This window comes from Microtus pennsylvanicus, chromosome 13 (assembly GCF_037038515.1).
Source record: "Microtus pennsylvanicus isolate mMicPen1 chromosome 13, mMicPen1.hap1, whole genome shotgun sequence".
Classification (NCBI taxonomy): Eukaryota; Metazoa; Chordata; class Mammalia; order Rodentia; family Cricetidae; genus Microtus; species Microtus pennsylvanicus.
This window is the reverse complement of record NC_134591.1, coordinates 68,001,324-68,020,452: the sequence shown is the minus strand read 5'-3', so window position 1 is coordinate 68,020,452 and position 19,129 is coordinate 68,001,324. Positions and strand designations below refer to the sequence as shown.

The window sequence follows — 19,129 nt, the reverse complement described above, 5'->3', positions numbered from 1 at the left end:
TAAAGACAACTGATATTGCCCTTTGGCCCCTATATTCATGCACATGTGCACACGCACACACACACTCACACACGCGCACACACTCACAGCTCTTTAACTCAGTCCTATCTGAAGTCCTTTTCTGCCACATGATGATACTGGTTTTAGAATGTGTATATCAGAGTGTTTGTTCAAATGAATTTTTCCTTCTTTTTGCTTTGTTTTGTTTGTTTTGTTTTGCTTTTAAGACAGGATTTCCCTGTGTCCTGAGGCTGTCCTGGAACTCACTCTGTAAACCAGGCTGGCCTAGAACAGAGATCCGCTTGCCTCTGCCTCCTGAGTGCTGGGATTAAAGGCGTGCACCACCACCGCCCAGCAAACTTTAACATTTTTAAAGTGTTACTCTGCAAAAGGATGCTAAGAGGATAGAATAATGAGCTACATACCAGAAGACACTTGCAAACCATGCATCCAAAAATGACTAACCCAACGAGAGCAAAGACAAAAAGATGTATGTACTACGGGAAGGGGCACATAAAAGGGGCTACAGAGCTGGTTCCAGGATAGTTAGGACTGTTACACAGAGAAACCCTGTCTCGAAAAGAAGAGGAAGAGGAGGAGAAGGAGGAGGAGGAGGAGGAGGAGGAGGAGGAGGAGGAGGAGGAGGAGGAGGAGGAGGAGGAAAAAGTGGTGAATGGTTAGACAAATAGTGTTCCATTCCTCCATGGAGCCACTACTCTGCAACCAGAAGGAACAAACTGTTGATGCTTGCAGCCACTTGAAATGTCTGGAAATCCATCCTAAATGCTGGGGGGAATCCCCAAAGTTTACCTACTTCCTCCCAACTCCATTTAATACCTGAAATTCCTTTTTTAAAGAATTTATTATTATTTGGAGTGTTTGCTGTTAATCCTAGCACTCAGGAGGCAGAGGGAGGCAGATCTCAGAATTTGAGGCCAGTTTGGTCTACAGAGTGAGTTCCAGGACAGCCAGGGCTACACAAAGACACCCAGTCTCAAAAAAACAAAAAACAAAAAATTTCTTTTATGTGTATGTGTGTGCATGCAGCATGTGCCCACCGAAGCCAAAAGATCACATCAGACCCCCTGAAACTGGAGTAATAGACTGTTGTGCGCTGCTCAAGGAAGGTGCTGGGAATCAGACTCCAGTCCTCTGCATGAGCAGCAAGTGCTTTCAAGTGCCGAGCCATCTCTTCAGCCCCCTCACTTTTTTGAATATTCCATTTACTTAGTGTGCTTGTACACATATATGTATCCATGTGTGTGTGTGTGTCTACACACAGGTGTCATGGTACACAGGTGAAGGCCAGATAACAACTCGGGGTAGTTGATTCACTCCTTCTATCGTGTGGGTTCTGGGCATCAAACTCAGGCTGTCAGGCAAGCACCTCTACCGGAGGAACCGTCCTGCCATCCCCTAATATGTTGATAATGCTAAAATGAGAGAATTCCAGAAATACAGAGCGGGCCATGCTGGCTAGGGCTTAAGGAAAGGGCAAAGCTTGGAGAGCAGGTGGAGACGGCGAGGAGTGGGGAAGGCAGGGCTGTTGCGCTGAGGAAAGAACTTTGGATGTTGGCTGCATTAGATCAGCATCTTACAACATTCTGCACGATGTCCCTGGGAGAAGAAACTGCGTAAAGGCTTCTCTAGCTATTTCTGACACTTGTATGGAGATTTGTAATTATCTCAAAATTAAAAGCTAAAGCTTTTAAAAGACACATGGGAGCTGAGCATATTGTGTCCTGGGAGATCATCTGCCTACTAGCACACGTGTGTGTGTGTGTGTGTGTGTGTGTGTGTGTGTGTGTGTGTGTGTGTGTGTGTGTGTTATACAAAATGTAGCTCCTAACTTTGCATTGGTTTTAACAGGCATAAATCTCATCAAAATGTTAGAACCTGCCAGACACTCAGGAAGCAGAGGAAGGCAGATCTCTGTGAGTTTAAGTCCGGTCTGGTCTGCAAAGAGAGTTCCAGGACAGGCAAGGCTGTTAACACAGAGAAACCCTGTCTCAAAAAAATACACAAACAGCCGGGCGGTGGTGGCGCACACCTTTAATCCCAGCACTTGGGAGGCAGAGGCAGGCAGATCTCTGTGAGTTCGAGGCCAGCCTGGTCTACAAGAGCTAGTTCCAGGACAGGAACCAAAAACTACAGAGAAACCCTGTCTCGAAAAATCCAAAAAAAAAAAAAAAAATACACAAACAAAAAAGTTGAAACTCTGCTCTTCAAACCACCATGAAGAAAATGGGCACAGGGCACATAACTGTGATTCAGCAACTCAGGAGGTCTGGGAGATAGGAATTCAAAGGGAGTTTGGCCAATGTAGTGAGACCCTGTCTTTAAAATTTTAATATCTGGGGTGGGAGAGCTGGGGAAGTGGTTTAGTGGTTAAGAGCCCTGGCTGCCCTTCCAGAGGACCTGGGTTCAATTCCTAATACCCACATGGCAGCTTACAACTGTCTATAACTCCAGTTCCAGGGGATCTGACACCCTCACACAGATATGCATGCAGGCAAAATACTAATGCATGTAAAATAAGAATAAATAAATATTTTTTTTAAAAAAAGGGATTCATACTGCTATTGCAGAGGACCTGAATTGAGTTCCCGGCATCCACACCCACAGGTTCATAGCAGCCTGCCCATAACTCCAATTCTGACATCGTCCCTACACTCATGAAAACATACCCCGAACTACCACACACATATAAACTTTAAAAAAATATTACAAAGAGGAACAGGGGTTGGTAGTGTAGCTCAGATGGAACAGTTTGCCCAGCATGCATGAAACCCTGAGAGTTTGTATCCAGTACTGCATAAATGGGGTGTGGTAGTGTATGCCTATAATCCCAGCACTCAGGAGGTGGAAGCAGGGGATTCACAAGTTCAAGGTCACCCTGGGCTACTGTGTGAGTTCCACAGCAGCCTAGACTAGAAATACATAAGTACTGATGTACATAAAAAAGGAAAATGAAAAAAATCAATCCAAAGAGTGGAGGGAACTGTATCCCGAGAGTGTGTGCATCTATACATATATATATATATATATCTTATATACATATATATCTTTTACAATTCAATAAATAGAATACAGTTAAAACCACAGTGAGATATGACTTCAGAACTACCCGCATGGCTAAAATTAAAAAGACTTACAGAGCCAAGTGTTGCCACATACGTGGGCAACCGAACCCCCACACATTTCCATGCGGGGATAGAACACGGCACCAAGCTTTTGGAAGACTGCCTGGCAGTCACATCTAGAAACCTACCCAAGCTAATGAAAGCCTATGCACACAGGAGAACTTGCACACAACGTCTTTCCCTAACAACCTCCGTCTGGAAACAACCCAAATGTCCATCAGCGGAGGAAGGGATAAAATGGCACCGTCATGCCGTGGAGTAAAAAGCAGTGAACTATGGATGCGCATAAAGACTCGGACCTCAAATACAGCACACTGAGCCCAAGGAGGTGCACACACAACCTCCACAGTGTGATCCCCTTCACAGCACACTCAGGAGCAGGTGAAACTAATATAAAATGACAGGAGACCATCCTGCGGTTGCCTGGGGCTGGGCGAGGGGAAGAGGAAGGGGAGGTAACTGCAAAGGAAAAGCAGGGGTGGTGCTTTGGGGGTGATGGAAATCTCACGGACCTTGATTGTGGTGATGGGTATAAAGATTTCTCTAAATCATCCAAACTCAGGCTGGGGGATGTAGTTCAGTTGATAGAGCCTAGTATGCAATGCCCTGGGTTCTATTTGCAGTCCCACTAAATGAATATATAAACTGCACCTGATGGTGCCTTTAATATTAGGTAAATTGTAACTCAATTTAAAACAAATAAACAAAAAAAAAACCCTGTTGTTCTTTTAAACAGTATCTCATGTGGCTCAGACTGGCTTGGACCTCCTGATCCTTCTACCTCCACCTCCCCAATAGTGGAGTTACAGGTATGTGCTACCACACCGTGTTTAAGCAGCCTTACACAAGCGCTCTACCTTCTGAGCTACACTCCCAGCCCAGAAAGAGTGGTTTTTAAAAGACAGCACCGCTCCCGGTATTTTGTCTTTGTTTCAACAGACACACACAAAAAAATGTTTCAGTATTTCTTTGATTGTCTGAACAGTCTCCTGCAGTCCAGGCTGGCCTCGAATTCCTGATTCTCCCAAGTGCTGACCTGTATCACTGTGGCGGGGCAATGCCTATGTTTTTAAATGCTCACTGTAAATTCTTGTATAACTCTTCCTCCCGGGTGAATAAGGGCAGTTTGAAATCAGCTGTGGTCCAAGGAAGACCACCCACTTTGCCAACTATTGTGTTCTCTGGTTGGCCTCCCTGCCAACCTCGGGTGGGAAGCTGGAGGAAGGGCAAGGCTGGAGCTGGACAAACCCATGCAGGGGAGGCTGCAGGGAAAAGAGGCTGAAGGAAGGCTGCAGGTATGGAGGGGCTGCAATGGTGGAAGGTGAGATGTGTCAGGGAGAGTGGCTGTAAGCTAGCGGCTGGGGGGCGGGTTGCAGGAGGAGGCTTCAGGTAGCAGGTAACATCAGGCTGGTGTGGAAGGGCTGGAGGCATGAGGATGGTTGCATGCATGAGCAGTGCAAAGGCATGGGTGGGCGCTGCACTAGGGCGCACGCTGGGATCCCCAGCTCACTGGGAGCTGAACACCGGCCTGCGCTGCAGGCGCAGCACTCCATAGGTATTGAGTCCGGGCACGTCGAAACCTGGCGCCAGCCCGTGGCGGTCCAACGGATAGAAACGCACCAGCTGCCCGTGCTGCGCCTCCAGAGACAGCCAGGCGTCTGCGAGAGGCAGCGTGCACGGGAACTCACGTGCCACGTGCAGCTGGAAGATGCGGCCGCGCACGTGGCGCAGGGCGAGCGATCGGAAGGCGGCGGGCACGAGCGCCTCCACGCGCGGCCCAAACTGGCGCAAGCGCAGCTCGCCACGCGGCCCCGCAGCACGCACCTCATAGAAGGTGCGGTTCGCGAAGGTGAAGAAGCCAGCAAATGGGCGCGCGCTGGGCGGGGGCGCAGGGGCGCGCTCAGCGTCGCGCAAAGCGAGCTCCAGAGCAGGCAGTAGCACGTCCAGGGCGTCAGCCACCAGGTCACGCGTGGGTGGGCGCGGCCCCGCCAGCAACAACACAAATCCTAAGCGCAGCGGTGGCACGAGCGCCAGGCTGGCGGCGTAGCCGTCCAAGTCGCCGTCCTTGCGCGCCACTCGGTATCCGCGCTGCTCGTGGAACTCCCAGGGTGTACCAGTTTCTCGAGCGAAGTAGCCGTGGGCACAGGTGCGCAGCGGTGACAGCAGCGTGGCCAGGCTGTCTGGCCGCAGCAGCCGTCGGGGCCCTGCGCCCAGTAGCGCAACCGCCAGCCTGGCCAGGTCTGCAGCCGTCGAGTACATCTGGCCCGATGGCCTGTACCAGCCCAGATCGTAGAGCGGCGCAGACCGGCCGCTGCCATAGAAGCCGGCAGCCAGGCGAGCGCGCACAGCTCCAGTCAGTGTAAAGCTGGTGTCGCTCATCCCCAGCGGTTCCAGCACCTGTTCAGATACCCAGCGTTCATAGTTGCCCTGTGCCGTGTGAGCAGCCAGCACATGGGCCAGAAGCGAGAAGGCCAGCGTGCTGTAGTGGCATCTGGAGGGAGAGAAAGGGGCATTGGGATGGGGTCCTGGATGTGATCCCCAGGACAGTGTGGTGGCACCAGGAGGGAAAGAACATATGACCTACCGTATTTGGAGAAGCGGAGGGAAATCTGGCCCAGCGTGTCAGAGGAGTGCCAGCAGCCTCTGTCTGACATGTGTGTGTTGTCTGTCCTCCACCCCCAACCCCAAGCTCTCAAAACTACACTTCTTGTTCAAGGGTCAGACTTTTATCTGCACACCATCAGCCATCGCGGCAAAATCTGTATTTGTGTCGTTTATTTCTTCACTGTGTCTCTCTCATCAGTGTAAACTGTAGAAAGGAGCCTTGGTCAAATGTTTGCTGCTATATTCAGCGCTTAGCAGATTCTGGGTGGAGTAGTTGCCTTAATTGCTTTTTGTGTCTTGTTTGTTTGTTTTTAGATAATCTCATTGTGCAGCCCAAGCTGTGTTGGGATGACAAATGTGCCCAACCATGCCACCCCAGAGCAGATGCTTAATAAACATTTCAGTTGATAAGGGGCCCGGAGACTGGAACAGACCTGGGTTTTGGGCCCAGCTCTTCCAGGCCTTGCTGTGCCTGCCCGTGGGGGCCACAGTTAGGATGGACTCTATTTCTGGCTGTAGGGTGGACTCTATTCAGTGATCCCCAGAACCCGGCTTACTCTAACCATCTGGGAGAAACACTTCCTCAAGTGTAGCTGGACTTCAGGGCAGGGCACACTCCTCACCTGCTTCCGGGGTCAGCCACCAGCACGTCATCCCTGAGCAGGCTCAGAGCCTCCTGGGTGCTGCCCCTCCACAACAGCGAAGTGCCCCGCAGCCTTCGGGGAAGCCCTAGGGAAGAGCAGTGGTCAGGCCTGCAGGAGCTGTGCTTTGCCGGGGAAGCCCCATCTCTAGACAGCCACCAAATCACCTTTGCTCACAAGGCTCCCCTACCTTCCTCCCACCCCAGCAGGCCATGATTTCCCCTTCCTGGAAGCAAACTGTTTTTATTTCTTTCTTCTCTCCACTCTCCCAGGTGCTGGGATTGCAGGCAGGTACCACCAAGACCAGGCCTTCCAAAGGCATTTAATACAACCTGAAATATTTAATATTTAGGGCTGGCAGGATGGCTTATCTGGTAAAAAGCGCCTGCCTACAAGCCTGACTCTTTGAGTTCAATCCCCAGGACCTCTGTGGCAGTCCTAAGGCAACAAACTCCTGTAAATTGTTCTCTGACATCCACACAAGTGCCATGGTGTGTACGTTACCATACCACACACACGAACAAAAAAATGTAAAAAGAAATTAATATTTATATAATACATAGCATGGTTTATAATCGTATGTATTACACATGTCTCATACATAAACATGTTTTTATAATTGGCATGTTTGTATAATCTTTACATAATTTTTATCTTTATTTCTGTAGCAACACAATACATGAACTTTTCTCCTCCTTATTTCATATCCATAAACAAAGAACGTCATTTAGAGCAGTGGTTCTCAGCCTGTGGGTCGACACCATCAGAAAACACATATTTCCGATGGTCTTAGGAACTGAGACACTATTCAGTAGCAAAATTATAGTTATGAAGCAGCAATGAAAACAATTTTAGGGTTGGGGGTCAGGGTCACAGCATTAAGAAGGTTGAGAACCACTGGTTTAGAGTTATATGGTATTTGATTGCATAGCCATTCCCCTAGTGAGGAACATATAGGTCATTTCTTCTTGTTTTGGTTTTTGTGTTTGGAGAGGGTCTCATGAGAGCCCAGGGTGACCTTGAACCCCTGATTCTCCTGCCCCCATCTTAGAAGTGCTGGGCTACAGGTATCTTCCCACTGGCTACCCTTAATATTGTAAAACACTTCAGTGAATAACTGTGAGCATTTGTATGCTACATAGGGTGACCGCATCTGCAGCAGAATTTTCTAGAAGTGGGATTTCTCAGTCCAAGGGAATGTGTGCTCTTTTTTTCCCATTGTTGCTGGGCCTCCACCCAGGGCTTTTCACATGCCAAGTGCACACTGTACTGTTGACCCCCGGCCTATTAATGGGTGATGGACCGGGGTGGTGGCAGCACTCAGGAGCTGGAGGCAGGAGGGTCAGGAGTTCAAGGTCCTCTTCGGCTACCTAGAGAGTGTGAGGAAAGCCTGGGCTACTTGAGACACTAACTCAAAAAGACAGAGAACTGTTGTGATCATATTTGAATTTGCCTTCATACAGGTGTGAGCCATTTGTTTGTTTATGGGGGGGTTAGTTAGGGTTTCTGTTGCTGTGATGAAACACCATGACCAAAGCAACTTGGGGAGGAAAGGGTTTATTTGACTTACCTATCACAATTCGAGGGAAGCCAAGGCAGGAACTAAAATAGGGCAGGAACCCGGAGGCAGGAACTGCTGCAGAGGCCATGGCGGATGCTGCTTATTGGCTTTCTCCCTCTGGCTTGCTCAGCTCTTATAGAACCCAGGACCACCCGCCTAGGAGTGACACCCCCCACAATGGGCTGGGCCCTCCCACATCAGTCACTATGAAGAAAACGCCCTGCACGCTTGTCTATGACCAGATCTTATGGCGGTGTTGTCTTAATCAAGGTTCGCTTCTCTCGGATGACTTTAGCTTGTGTCAAGTTGACATAAAACTAGCCAGCACAGGGGGATTAAATTTAAGTCAGTTGAAATTCCCTCCACTGTTGTGGACGAGGACACCATCTCCATGGTTTCCCCGATCAGTGCACCCACTAACTATTTCAATCGTGCCAGTCTGACGCGAACAGTGTGTCTCGGTGTGGTTTTAAGTTGCGTGTGTGTTTCTGTGAACAAGGGTTGGCATCTTTAAATATTCCACAGCCTTTTCTGTGCCATGTCAATTCCTGTCCTCCACCTCTGTCCCCCGTGGGCTGTGGCTTTCCACATGTCCTTTATGTGTGTGTTCAGGGAGTCTAGGTCCTCACTGTAGAGCTCCTTACCAGTTTCAATTTGTTGCCTTGCCATTGGCACGATACACAGATCCTGGCTCATTTGTGTGTGAGCTTTTCTCTGCCTGATCTGTATTCCCAGGTTCGGGCCAGGGACGGAGCTCAATTGGTGCAATGCTTGCTTGGCACATGTGAAGCCCTGAGTTCCTTCTCCCAACGACATACACCCAAAATGAAGTGGCACATGCCTGTAATCTTAGCACTCAGGAGGTAGAGAAAGAAGGACCAGAAGTTCAGGGTCACCCTGAGCTACACAGTGAGTTTGGAACCAGCCTGGGCTACAAGAGACCCTATCTCAAATAAAGTTAAGTCCCAGTGCTGGAGAAATGACAGCTAAAGCTGCTCTTCCCAAAGACCCAAGTTCAGTTCTTGGCACTCACCTGTAGCTCCAGCTGGGGAGGGTCTGGTGCATACCTCTGTGGACACCCACACACATATGGCATATACTCATGCACACACAAACACGCATTTCTAAAATAAATATCCCCGGCCTACCTCAGCTCTTCCTCCCATGGCCACCACCTATGGCCATTCAGGAACCAGAGCAGAGTCCTAATGGATGAGAATCTGTGTCCTGTGCCTGCCCCCCCCCCCGAGGCCCTCGGATGTTGGGCAGTTCTGAGGCTCACCTGACAGCTGACTGGCCATCCTCCGGAGAGTGACAGAAGAAGGCTTTGGGAGGGAGCCCATCTCTTCAAATTCCCCCGCTGGGTCCTGTGGTTCAGGGTCTTGGGCCTTGCCCAGCGGGTTGTTGATGGAGAAGGTGCTGGCATAGCGCTCCAGAGGGTCGTCCAGGGAAGCCACGATGCCCTCCTCCCACAGCCGATACAGCATAAGCACGGGGAAGATCTTGGAGATGCTGGCAATCCTATATTGGGGGGACAGGAGTATGGAGGGCAACCTGTCAACCTCACGGCCTACTCCCCACCCTGTGCCCAGCCTCCAGTTTCTCATAGTCAAGATTCCACTCTGGTCTGCATCTCCAGCTGAATCCCCAGCCTCTGTAGAAAGCCTCAGGATGCGTAGAATGTACCAGCAGCTGAGATAGAATGGACCATTCAGTGCCTGCCCCATGCTAGGCCTTTTATCAAGCCCCATTTGTACCGGGGGTCCAACCTGGATTTGGTGAATCCTATCTCTCACTGGCTATGTAGCCTTGGGCAAGCTACTAGACCTTTCTGAGAGTTTTACTGTTGGTTTCATGTGGTAAAATGGGGGGTGAGGTATGTGTGTGCACACATACGCATGCATGTGAGTGTGCGTGTGTGTGAGTGTGCAAGTATGCACACTCACAGGGCACTCAGCATGGCCGATAGGTGACGAGGACATAGTAAGCAAGACACACAGAACTCTGGGCCCTGTGTCTAGCACCACAAAGGTGCCGTGTGAGGCTAAATCCCATCAGGCCCCTGCGGTCCCCACAGCATCCCTGGGATCAAATGTGCCCATTGTTATAGCTCTGAGGACTCTGCAGACAGCCCATGAAAGGAGAAGCTCTGGGCATGCTGCCAAGTGTCCCCAGCTGCTTCCAACTGGGCCAGTGCCACTGACTCACAGGCCTGGGAGCTGGCTATCGCTCCTGGGTGGCACACTGAGAGGCCAGGAGATGGACTCCTTTCCTCATTTGGCCTGTGCCTGTGGTCCCCGTGGTAGGACACTGGGCACTTGAACTTACTGGCTTTCTCTGGACCACTGTCTCCTATAGAGTTATCAGGACTGAGCCACAGGCCCTAGCAGCTGGGACCCCAGCCACAGTTCTCCTCAATGTCCCTGCCTCCTATATCTGCTTGGCTTGCCATCCTCCTCATCCCCTCTGAGACCCTGGAGGTCACCCCACTAACCGGTATATGGTATACTCATTAGGGGTTCCAGAATTTGGATCTGAGCCATTCTTCTTCCCAAAGTTGCCAGTCCAGAGCACAGTGTCATTGTGGACGACAAGGGCAGACATGGCAGCAAGGCCAGGAGCCAACATCGCCTTGCGCAGAATCCCATCCACCTGGCGGAAGAATAGGAGCTCAGAAGGTGGGTGCAATGATAGCTGAGGCCCCTGCCTCAGCACACCCACCTATCCCCACAGCTGTACCTCCCCCCACAATACCCTCGGAGGCTCCAGACCTCACAACCCTGGTACCATGCCCGGTGAGGGCTAACTCTCTCATCAGCTTCCCTCCCACCGATTTTAGACATAGGGCTCCCTAAAGGATTTCGGGATGTGGGGTGTGTGTGTGTGTGTGTGGTTTGCGTGTGTCTGTATTTCTGTTCACAAGAGGGGTGTTCATGTGTGCACATGACATAGAAGCTGGAAAATGACACTGGATGTCTAAAACACCCTTCACCTTTATGTATCGGATCAGGGTCTCTCTCTTGAACCCAGAACTCACCAGTTCAGCTAGTCTAGATGGCCATCTTGCTCTAAGGGAGTCCTCTCTCCACCCAAGCACTGGGATTACAGACAGGCCACACGTACCCAGCCTTTACACCCATGTGGAGGGTCTGAGCTCTGGTCCTTGTATTTGCACAAACCACTGTGCCATCTTTCCAACACCTCTACTTAATCAGTTACCAGACACCTTGCCCCTTGGCCTTACCTTCCCCATGCTAAGTTCTGTCTCCCTAGACACATGCCCTAAGTTAGTCTTGGGGGTCTCAGTTCACCAGTGTAGTCGGGGATTCCCTAGACATGTATATAAAGGGGTCGCACAGCCCTAATTGATACCCCAGTGCTAGGCAGGAGGAGGCTGCTTTGTCCTTGAGTCCTGCGGCCCTGTGTGACATATGTTATATTGGTAAATTGACATGTGCTGTTTGAGCTGCTGTGGAAGTGGGGTCATGTTTGTCTTCTGAGACCTTTTGTCTGGAGATGGCTGCCTTCCCTTGTTCTGTAACAGGGAGTAAGAATAACAATTCAGTCCAGGAATAAAAGCAATACATCATTGACACCTCTAGAAAAGTCACTATTATCTTTGAGTATAAAACTTATGTGGCCAGGCCGTGGTAGCGCATGGCAGACTTTAATCCCAGCACTTGGGAGGCAGAGGCAGGCAGATCTCTGTGAGTTCAAGGCCAGCCTGGGCTACAGAGCGAGTTCCAAGACAGGCTCCAAAGCTACACGGAGAAACTCTGTCTCAAACAAACAAAAATAACCAAAAAAATAACCTTCTGTGAACTTGCTACCCTTTTCCTTCTACTGGTTGTCAGAGAGTGCACAGCTGCCCAGATGTTTGGCCCTGATCCCTTTGTGTCTCTTCTCCTAAGATGAGTGGCCCACACAGTAGAAACTGACTGGCACCAAGGAGAGGCATCCTCGAGTGGCACAGGTTGTGCCCTGGTGCGTGTACCTGTGTATGTGTATGCACCCATGTGTGCACCTGACCATGTTACGGCGGCCTCTGTGGCATGGACTCCCTTATTCTCCCGTTTCACCTTTCCCTCCCTCTCTATGTGCCCTGTGTTCACTCCACTGCCCCTGGGCCTTTTTATATGTTGGCCCCACTGTTTGGAGTACACTCCTACGTCCTTCAACTTTTTTTACCATACATACATCATTGGGCATCCCCTACCTGTTCAAATCTCCGCTTTGGTCCTGCAAAACCTCACATCTCAGCTCCACAGTCCCCAAAACTTTCCTAATTATGGTAGTTTGAATGTAATTGACCTCCATAGGTTTATAGTGAGTGGAGTTCATAGGAGGTGTGGCTTTGTTGCAATGGGTATGGCCTTGTTGGAGGAAGTATGTTACTGTGAAGGTGGGCTTTGAGGTCTCATATGCTCAAGCCGCATGCAATGTCCCAGACCACTTCCTGGTGCCTGGAAGATCAAGATGTATCTCCTACACTCTCAGCTCCTCCAGTACCACGTCTGCCTGCATGCCGACATGTCCAGTCATAATGATAATGGTCGATACCTCTGAAACTGTAAGCTATCCAACTGAATGTTTTCCTTTACAAGAGTTGCTGTGGTCATGGGTACAGCAATAGAAACCCTAACTAAGAAACTAATTTTCACTCTTTTTTATTCTCCTGAGTCTATGTAGACTGGGCTTTCCTGGAATTCGATCTGTAGACCAAGCTGTTCTTGAATCAGAGATCTGACTGCTTCTGCCTCCAGATTGCTGGGACTAAAGGCATGGGCCACTCCCACCCCAGGCTCCTAATCTTCACTCTTGCCTGAGTCAGAAATGTGTGTTATCTTTTTTTTTTTTTTTTGGTTTTTCGAGACAGGGTTTCTCTGTGGCTTTGGAGCCTGTCCTGGAACTAGCTCTTGTAGACCAGGCTGGTCTCGAACTCACAGAGATCCGCCTGCCTCTGCCTCCCGAGTGCTGGGATTAAAGGCGTGCGCCACCACCGCCCGGCGAAATGTGTGTTATCTTAACTGCTTCCTTCACCTAACAGACTGACTAGGAGTTAGTCATTTCCCCACCCCCCTCTGGCTTAGAACTCGTGGTGTAGCCCAGGCTGGCCTCCAACTTGCAATGATCCTCCTGCCTCTGCCTCCTAAGCACTAAAATTCTAGGCACAGAACAGGCACTCAAATTTGTGTTGAAAACTGGCTGTGGTAGCTCACACCTTTATTCTCAGCACTCAGGAGGCAGGGGCAGGTGGATACTTGGGAGCTCAAGGCCAGCTTGATCAACAAAGCCAAGTTCCAGGACAGCCAGCACTGTTATGCAGAGAAAACTAACAAATATAAGCATGTTGAGTGAATGAATGAATGAATGCCACAGCACAGAGAGCAATTCCACCTCTGCCAAGCTTTACCATACTACCTGTAACTTGCTGGGCTGTCACTAACCTTCTCCAATGCCTCCTTCAGTACTGGGAGGGGGTGAGCCAGAGGCACAAGCTCAGGGTGATGCGGACACATCTTCACAGGGGCTGGGGTCACCTCTGGCTTCAAGGAACCTAGAGGACATATCAGGAGGTGAATACAGAAGAGGTCAGGTCAAGGGCAAAGGGACATCTTAGAAGACAGGAAGGCTGCAGCCAAGGTCAGAGCTATGCCTTGGGAGACATCCTCCCACCAGCGGGAGCCTTCCCAGAAAATGTTCAGTCATGGGCCAGCCAAGGGACCAAGGACCAAGGCATAGTGTCATAGATTGAGCCCCTCCAGGTCTCAGCTAATAGTCCCCACTCTCCCTTCCTCCTGACAAGCTAAGCCCCATCCATCCATCCATCCATCCATCCATCCATCCATCCATCCATAACTCACTAGTTTTGTATGTTTGAGTAATATGAGCTTGAAACCCCAGTGGGGCTTCAGGCCTGAAGCATCAGAGACAGCTTATTCTGTTCCCAGAACCAAACGTAGGCACTGGTCATGGGCTGGGTCTCTTCTGTCCTTGTCTAGGGAGTGGCCATCATCACACGGACAAATCTGGGAAATTATCCCTGAGAGCATAAGATCCTAGGGAGGTTCCAATCCCAAGTGGCTTGCATTCTTCCCTGAAAAGAGTAGAATAGACCAGCAGTAGAACTGTCAACTAGCTCCCAGACCATGAGCAATAACCAGCTGGTGAGTTTAGTGTGTTTGCTTATTCCCCTGTGGTGCTGAGGATAGACCCCAGGGCCTTGTACACTGTAGGCAAGTGCTCAACACTAAGCTACATCCCTAGCCCCTGGGGTGGTTTATTCCTTAGACAGATGCAGGCTTGGTCATTGGAGTCTTGGACAGAGCCTTAGCTTTGTCACCTTGGGTCCTGGGTGGGTCTGGCATCTGTAGCCATACACACAGATGGCCCTGGGGAGCCTCAAAATACATTATGGAGTCAACAAATCTGGGTGGGGCCTTAAAGTGCCTACATTTGGGTGGGGCTAGGGGGTTACCACAGCATAAGTGTAGAGGTCAGAGGATAACCTTTAGGAATTTCCTCTTCTTCCACCATGTTGGTTCCAGGGATCAAGTTCAGGTCATTAGGCTTGGCTTCAAGTACCTTTATCCAAGGAGCCATCTGGTCTACCCAGACTCTGGAAAGTTTGCAGTGGGTTGACACTGACTTTGCACCCACTGGATCTACCCACAGCTCAGGTCACATTTCAAATGTCTTGAAGTTTCCCCACTACGAATTCATTTTGTTGACTTATAGTAACACCTGGCTATTAAGGCTTGGTAGTTTGGGAATAGTGGTCCCGAATGCTTACCCAGCTGTGGGCTGTTTGCTTGAGCAACAACAAAGTCCCTTGAAAAGGAATTTAAAAAAAGAAAAAGAAAAAAAAGAAAAGAAAAGGAATTTACCCCAGAAAGGTCTGGGGTCGGGGGTGGAGATACTGGGGAGATGGTAAGAGGGGTTGAGTCTGCTGAAGGCTCTTGGGGCCCTGGGAGACTCAGGCACCTTGCTGAGCCCTAATTTTGGCAATATGAGTGACAGGACTGGGAGAAGCTGCTCCCTGATACAGCAGAGACTTGGGGTGCTGGATGCTATGGTAACAGAGGGTGGTGTCCATCTATGATTTGCCCCTGTGGAGTCCTAGAAGGAATGAGGAGGTCTTTGAAAGGGGTAAGGGCCAGGCCAGCTCACAGAGCAAGAGAAGCACCGTTTAAACTTTAATTTTTTTAAAGATGTATTTATTTATTATATATAGTGTTCTGCCTGCATGTATGCCTGCAGGCCAGAAGAGGGCACCAGGTCTCACTATAGATAGCTGTGATCTACCACATGATTGGTGGGAATTGAACTCGGGACCTCTGGAAGAGCAGCCAGAGCACTTAACCACTGTGTCATCCATCTCTCCAGCCCTTCAACTTTGATTTTTTTTTGTTATTTTTATCTTTTTCTATTCTTTTGTATTATCTTTGATTTTTAACATTAAAATTTTAAGTTTGTATGTCACACAAGGCACACACACAGGAGTACACGTGCATGTCGTGAGCATGCATGTGGAGGCCAAAGAAACAAGTCTACGTAGTCAGTTCTCGCCTCCAACCTTCACGTGGGTTCTGGGGATTGAACTCAAGCCATCAGGCTTACTTGGCAAGTGCCTTTCTTTACCCACGGAGCCATTTCACCAGCCTCTGCTTGAGCATCTCGGGAACCCTGAGTTGACCCCCATGCTGGATGACTCTGAAACCTTGGGCAATAGGGTTCTCACCTTGTTTATAAGAACTTGACCAAGTGCGGAGTGCTCCGTGACCAGAGATAAGCAGTGTGACTTGGAGCAAAGAGGCCTCTGTTCCTGAGCCTAAATCTTAACTGTCCCCCTTCACCCTCACGTCCTTGACTGCTCCAGACCCAACAGGGACCCATGCCCTGGGACGGGAGCACGGGGCTTCTTCACTCACCAGTCTGCAGCTTGGGGAGGTGGTACTGCCACAGGAAGCAGCCAGTCATGGCCACTGAGAACAGGAAGAGGAAGCCGATGAGGGCCCGCGAAAGCCATTTCTTTTTCCCTTTTAGGAGACGAGGCTGGTAGCAGGCCTAGAGAAGCAAAGACACAGGTCATGGGCTCTAGGGTCTGCAGGGAGAGGAAGGTACCTTCACTGCAATGCTACCCATGAAGCTGAGGGTCTCCCCAGGGTAAATGCCTCATCAACTCTCCACGCCTGGTCTGGCGTGATGCCCTCGCCTCACCTCACCTCGCCTAAAATATCCTGAACCCCCTGAAATGCCACCTCCTCTAGGAAGTGTTCCCCACCTCGCCTCACCTGTGACCCTAGGAGTTCAAATAGAAGTCCCTAAGTGTAAAACAATGGCGAGCTCCCCACCTTTCCCACTGCCAGCCTCCCTAATGGGAGAACCCTCCACGCCAGGGCACCGGTCCACTTTTTCTTCTTTAGCCTTTGGTGTACTGGTTACTCAGTACACGTCAGAGGTGTGCACAGCACAGGCCTTGCCACACCCCACTTCCGGGGCACCTGCACCTCCAGGTTCCTGATCTCGAACCTAGGATAGAGCCCTCAGCGGGCATGCCTGAAGCTCCCAGCATGTGGGTACTGCTCAGTGTGGTGGATGGTTCTAGAAGGCTTTGTAACATCCTACCACTGTACCACTCTTCTGAAACAGGGAGAAAAGCCTTTGTGGTGAACAGAATGAACCTAGGACACCTCTTCTGTGCGTGACCCCACAAGCTCACTTGGGTGGGATCATTTCTTCGGTCTGTCATTGGCGCCTTTTCAGGGGTGAATAGATGTTTGTTTGAGTCTCCCCAGGAAATTACACAACAAGAGTAAATCCATTCTGCCCAGTTCTCAGCCCTTGCATCTGACAAGGTGACTTGCATCTGGCATGGTCTCTTCCTCGTCCGTGTCCTAGCAACACCTTTTTCCTGAGCCGCCCCTAGGCACCAGGCACTATGCTGGGTATCTGGAGTGAGGCAGGGAGCCATCCTCAGGGATCTCCACCCTCACGGAAATGCTACTCAGACAGTGCCTGCTGCCTGGGACTCTTGTGGGCGCAGAGCATCTCGGACCCTTAGCTTGCTGACTCGACCATTCTGGTGCAGCGGTAACAGGCAACGTGTACGTAAGCAGGTCCGTGTAATTAATCCTCGTACCTCAAAGCAAGCAGCGACCGTTCTTTCCCTGCCTCTCGGGAAATGTTTTGGCGTTAAAAAAGCATTTAACTTTGCCCTGCAAGTTAAAAGACAGGTCAAACTTAGCCCTGCCTCCTGGATCCATTGAGACCCTAGACAGCACCCCTCGGGATCGGGGAGGGAGCTCTTCAAAAAGGAGAGTTTGGACTTCTCTGTTGAGTCTTTCTTCGTCTGTTTTTCAAGGCTTCTCTATGTAGCCCTGGCCGTCCTGGAACTTGCTCTGTAGAACAGGCTGGCCGCGAACTCAGAGATCCGCCAGCCTGGCACTAAAGGTGTAAGTCACCGCTGCCCCAGCCGCGTCTTTATTTTTATATCTGGAAATCCCAGTGGGCTTCAGAATTATTTTTTACCTCTAGAACTTGGGGTCCACACAGAAGCCGTTCTTTACTGAGGCTTCTGTGTTTCTGCCTGTACTTGTAGAGGTCGGGAGCCAGAATCAGGCGTCTTCTCTTATTTCGCTCTACCTTGTTTTTTTAAGCAGGGTTTCTCCATGGGACATGAGGCTCAGTGATTAGGCAAGGCTGGCTGGCAAGAGAACTCCAAAGATCAATGTATCTCTGCTTCCTCAACACTGGGAGTGAAGGAGCACACCACCGTGCCCTGGATTTTTTTACGCCGTACTGGGAAATTGAACTTAGGTCCTCATGCTTACACTTTCCTGACTCAGCCGTCTCCCAATCTACTTACAAATTTTCCCAGGCCTGGATCAACCCAAATGTCTTTCAGTGATGAATGAGAAAACAAATTATGGTATCCATGAGATGGGATGTTACACAACCATGTAAAGAGTAGAGTATTTGTTTTGTTTTGTGTTTTGTTTTTTCGAGACAGGGTTTCTCTGTGGTTTTGGAGCCTGTCCTGGAACTAGCTCTTGTAGACCAGGCTGTCCTCAAACTCAGAGATCCACCTGCCTCTGCTCCTGAGTGCTAGGATTAAAGGCATGTGCCACTACCGCCCGGCTAATAGTAGAGTATTGATGTATACAGTAATGTGAATGAATCTCAAAGGCACGGGGTTAAGCAGAGTAAGCCCTGCTCAAAGAGTGGCAGACTGCGCACCACTTGCCTAACACCCTGGGAAGGGCAGCAAACAGAACCTGACTTCAGTTCTGTGCCTTCCAGATTTGGACAAATGACTTCACCTCTCGGAGTCTGACCACCGCCCCTCCCCTGGAGAGCTCAGGCGATAGAAGCCCCTAGAAGGCTGTGCAGGAAGCATGGACCGGTGACATATGACATATGTCATATGACAACAAGAGTTAGTGCAGCCCTCACAGCTGCTGTGCTTCTTCCACAGAGAAGCAGGCAAGGGCAGAGGCTCTGGTGAGGGGTGCAGGTGAACCAGCCAGGGTGGGAAGGAGGGTGGAGTCACTGAGCAGGTGGTTGGGGAGGAACCAGGATGCTGACCAAGATGATGCATGATTTCTGGTTTGAACCTCACCCGTGTCTTCATCCTCTCCAAGGCATGGAAGATTCCAGATCCTTGAGGATTCAGGCCTGCAGTCCAGGAGAACCTGTGGTCAGGAGATGAGAGGAGCAAATGCAAAAGGAGGTGGGAACAGCAGGGAGATGAGGGCTGGAGAGGTGGCTCAGGGGTTAAGATCACGGGCTGCTACTCCAGAGAACCTGGGTTCAATTCCCTGCATCCAGGCTGTAACCACAGTTCCAGGGCACCAGGCGTGCACAAGATACAAACACACATGTAGGCAAAACACTCATACACATGTAAAAAAATAATAATAAAAAGGTCCTGGGAGAAGAGAGGACAGAGAATAACTAGATAAAAAGATAAGATTTGGATGTAGGGGAAAGAGGACCCTTCCCAAGCTCAGAAGCCCTGTCCAGGCCAACTCACATTGCCCGATTGCCCAGAACTATCCTGATCTTTACACTGGAAGACCCACTTTCCCCCAAACCCTTCTATCTCAGACAAACCTGAGCAGATGGGCACTGTATGTACCCCAAATCTCCCAACAGACCCACTTATTTCCAGGTCCCCT

At 50.1% G+C, this 19,129-nt stretch overlaps 1 protein-coding gene across 1 annotated transcript; it reads right to left on the bottom strand.

Annotated features, from left to right (window-relative positions):
* Positions 1-4,649: 4,649 nt before the first annotated feature.
* Lactbl1 (lactamase beta like 1) lies at positions 4,650-18,582 on the bottom strand. The gene is made up of 7 exons (XM_075946936.1): positions 18,571-18,582; positions 15,881-16,016; positions 13,397-13,506; positions 10,444-10,601; positions 9,232-9,470; positions 6,371-6,476; positions 4,650-5,634 (listed from the first exon to the last, which is right to left on the bottom strand). The coding sequence occupies exons 1-7, from the start codon at positions 18,580-18,582 to the stop codon at positions 4,650-4,652; spliced, it is 1,746 nt and encodes a 581-aa protein (XP_075803051.1).
* Positions 18,583-19,129: the final 547 nt, after the last annotated feature.